The sequence below is a fragment of the Priapulus caudatus genome, unplaced genomic scaffold (assembly GCF_000485595.1).
Source record: "Priapulus caudatus unplaced genomic scaffold, Priapulus_caudatus-5.0.1 Scaffold690, whole genome shotgun sequence".
NCBI lineage: Eukaryota > Metazoa > Priapulida > Priapulimorpha > Priapulimorphida > Priapulidae > Priapulus > Priapulus caudatus.
Window position 1 is genome coordinate 143,396 of NW_014577751.1, and position 3,709 is coordinate 147,104.

At 41.0% G+C, this 3,709-nt stretch overlaps 2 protein-coding genes across 2 annotated transcripts in view; both read left to right on the plus strand.

Moving 5' to 3' along the window:
- LOC106812817 overlaps positions 1-574 on the plus strand; it is a 12,737-nt gene extending 12,163 nt beyond the window's left edge. The window contains exon 15 of the mRNA XM_014816801.1: positions 563-574. Within this exon, the coding sequence (XP_014672287.1) occupies positions 563-574 (12 nt within the window). The remainder of the gene's footprint in view (positions 1-562) is intronic.
- A 1,523-nt stretch (positions 575-2,097) lies between these two features.
- Positions 2,098-3,709, plus strand: part of LOC106812818 (chromodomain-helicase-DNA-binding protein 1-like) — a 21,472-nt gene continuing 19,860 nt past the window's right edge. Inside the window, exons 1-3 of the mRNA XM_014816802.1 lie at positions 2,098-2,121; positions 2,597-2,846; positions 3,272-3,426. Of these exons, the coding sequence (XP_014672288.1) occupies positions 2,098-2,121; positions 2,597-2,846; positions 3,272-3,426 (429 nt within the window). The remainder of the gene's footprint in view (positions 2,122-2,596; positions 2,847-3,271; positions 3,427-3,709) is intronic.

Consider the following 3,709-nt stretch of genomic DNA (forward strand, 5'->3'; position numbering starts at 1 on the left):
TGGCTGCTGTGTAACAAATGCTTGAGTGATTTCTGAGTAAGATTTCTAAGCAAAAAAAGAGGAGGACGGTGAGAGAGAGGAGAGACAAGCGCGAAGAGAGACGATATAAGGTCAGAGAGAGAAACAAGAGAGAGATACATATATATTGAGAGAAGAGAGATAGTGGGAGAGAGAGAGAGAGAGAGAGAGGAGAGACAGAGAGAGAGAGGGATAGAGAGAGACTGAGAGGGAGGAGATAGATAGCGACTAATAACATCTTACTTATATCAAAAAACACTTGCTATGCATTATCAGCTTCTGAAATAGATTTTATCACATTTATTTTGTCAAAAATACTATGACACCTGAACAGAAATTGTAAATTTGTAATGTTCGTTATCTCTTTTACTTATGTGTTCCATAACACGATGAATAATATATAACATATATAATATATAACATACAACCGCACTTTCTGTTCTAACACAAACATTACAAGTTTACAAGTTGTGCCAAAATTTGCCACATTTATCTAAGGAAGGCTATTGGGCCCTGGCACAGCATCAGGTTGTACAATTTCTAGGACATAATTTAATGGTCTATCCGATGTTACCATCGGGTCTGACGATAGGATGGCGGTTATAACCGTGGTAACTACAGTGCACCTCTCCCCGCACATGCGTGTGTGGCATATATGCGCGCCACTGCGTGCGTGCGTGCGTGCATTTGTTTGCGTAAGTGCACGCGTGCATGCGTCTTAAATGCTAGCTCTAATACGATGATGGTATAACTAGCAGTGTTCGCTTTTGCCTAGCAGTATATCTAGGCTAGTTTAGTCCCAGGCATAAGGAATACTTCCCTTATCTCCTACGCCCCCCACACCCTTTAGCTGCATCTCCTTCTTCAAATTTTTGTCGAAAGATGCTAGTAGATGGTGTTTACAATGACAAGAAGTGAGTTAACAAGAGAGTAGAGGATAAGGCAACAACTTATTCAAGTTACGATTTATCATTGGCAAATACAAAATATAAATGTCTAAATACTATGCACGCGTTATTTCGCTAACAATATAATAGACAGTTGCAGCAAATTATAGCACGACTAGCATCGGTTCTTTACTTCAAAATGTATATATTGCAGTCAAACTTGCATATGCATGTACGTGCATCACATAATATGCTTCTCATGACGAGTGCTCATGTGTTTTCGCAGACTAACAGAGTGAGAACAGTTGTATCACATCTGTCACAAGCATAGGGCTTCTCTCCTGTGTGAGTGCGCATGTGTGTCTGCAGATTACCAGCCTCAGAGCTCGTATAATCACACATATTACACGTGTAGGGTTTTTCTCCTGTGTGAACGCGCATGTGTCTTCGCAGATGATGAGGACTAATAAACCCGAGTTCACATAAGGAACATGAAGTCGGTTTTTCTCCTGTGTGAATGACCATGTGCCGACGAAGACCAGTGGATTGGCTACACTTGAATTCACACATACTGCATTCATATGGCTTCTCTCCTGTGTGGGTGCGCTTGTGTTTCACAAGAGCACTACCACTATTACATCTCTATCCACACATATCGCTTCTTATTTGTGTGAGTGCGCATGTGTATCTTGAGGTATTCTAATGTAAGGCTCCTATGTCCGCATATATCACACAGATAGCACTTCTCATTTGTATGCATACGCATGATGTGTGTCTGGATAGCACTTGGCCGAAAGGTCTTGTATCCACATTTATCACACGCGAACGGTTTATCAATTGTGTTAGTGAGCTTATGTAAGTCGAGACCATCAGAGGTTATAAACCTGCCTTCACACGTATCACACACATATGGCTTCATTTCAGTTTGAATGTACATGTGTCTCTGAGGACTGTTCAGCTAATAAGGTTCAGCTAATAGAATATTATGTATTCACATGCATAAAAAGTGCTTCTGTCCTTCAAGGTTTTGCATCCGTAAGTGAGTAGATTGCATCGCACAGCTCGAATATATTCTGTTTCTCCCTTGTGCAAGTTCTCATGTGTGCTCAACTTTCCTGCAAAAAAGATTTTGCAATAATTATCAACATGGATACACAACGTGACACCGCCATTAAAATTTAACTAATCGCAAATGGGCATGAAGATGAATAAGTGTGCACTGAAGGAAAACAGCATTTCGTCATTGGATATAGATATTGAATATAGATCATAAGATATTAATATAGATCATCATAGATATTGGATATAGATCATTGAATATAGATATTGGTTAAATTTAAGAATACACTGGATTAGCATATGTAATGTGGTTTCTTACCAATGATTTCTAGGTTAATACATGAATAATATATTTCTAATTTAGAATTAGATTTAACAAATCAATATAACATATAACATTTACGTAATTGCATAATTAGATGTATTTAGAACATACAAAGTAATATGATAATACTAGCAATCAGGGTCAAGTTGGACATATATAAATACACACACATATCAAGAGCTAATAATACCTATTATTAGCTCTTGATATATTACAATGTGCTCACCATTTGAACACTGTGTTTACGATGTGTTTATGCACCAAGTTTCCGCCATGTGCTTACTCTAGCAATGCTGCCCTATGTTAGGTGAACACAGACGATCTGAGAGGTGGAGACTCAAGCTTCCTATCAGAAGCATCCCTGAGTCATGTCTCGGAAGCATCCCTGAGTCATTTCTCCGAGACATCCCTCAGTCGTGTCTCAGAAGCATCCCTGAGCCAGGTCTCGGACACGCTTAGCTGTAGCGGCTTGATGCTGAATCTCACAGACGACAACGCGGTGGCGGTCTCTCGCAATCGCAGCATCCCGCCGAAGCATGCACATCTTCCACAACCAGGTACCCTGGTAGACTGACACGTGCTGTCATCGTGTGGTCGTGATAGTCATGAACGAGAACACGTAATGCAGAGCATGTGCTAGTCTGTGCTGCTATCCTCCACACAGTTATGCACTGATTTCTGTACTTGTGCTGCAAATAGTGATGGAGTACATGCAATTATGCACCAGTGAGATCACTTCTGAATCTATACTGATTCTTATTTGTATTGCTATGTACACAGAATAGACTGTTCGTACAGGTTGAATATATGCCTTTGCTAATGTATGCACGGTGTATTTTATGCTCTAGAATCCGCCAGCATGCACGAGATATTATTGCTGCGCACACGTACGGTTACAGAGACGGGCTTAAAAGAGCAGTACTGAGCGTGAGAAATATTCGCGTAAACAATAGCGTTCAACTGCTGTACTACTCCTGTGCAGGTCGGCCGGCAGAGGATGCGTCGTCATGGAGACGGTTCTTCGACCTCCCTCAGGTACAGCGCAGCATCCAGAGGCGTCTCGCTGCTCGCGTAGCTGGCGCCACCGCGATGGGCTCCATACAGAGGCGCCCTCGTGTGGTGATGGATTACCTCCAGGTTTGTGTCCGGCCGATGGTGCAGTGATTAAGCTACGACCTTGACCTCATATAGATGCTAGACGATGTACGAGGAAGCCTATATATTGACAAACGCAACTATCCAGGCAGCAGCCGTTGTTGTCCCTTTGAATATTGCTATTACGTAGGGTTTCCTAATATTATATGTTCCATACGTGGTATAGCGTTGCTCAGTAAATATTGTCTGTTATTAATGCAGTAATTATACAATCAACATGGTATATATATATATATTTATATGTATATTGATTTATATGTATATT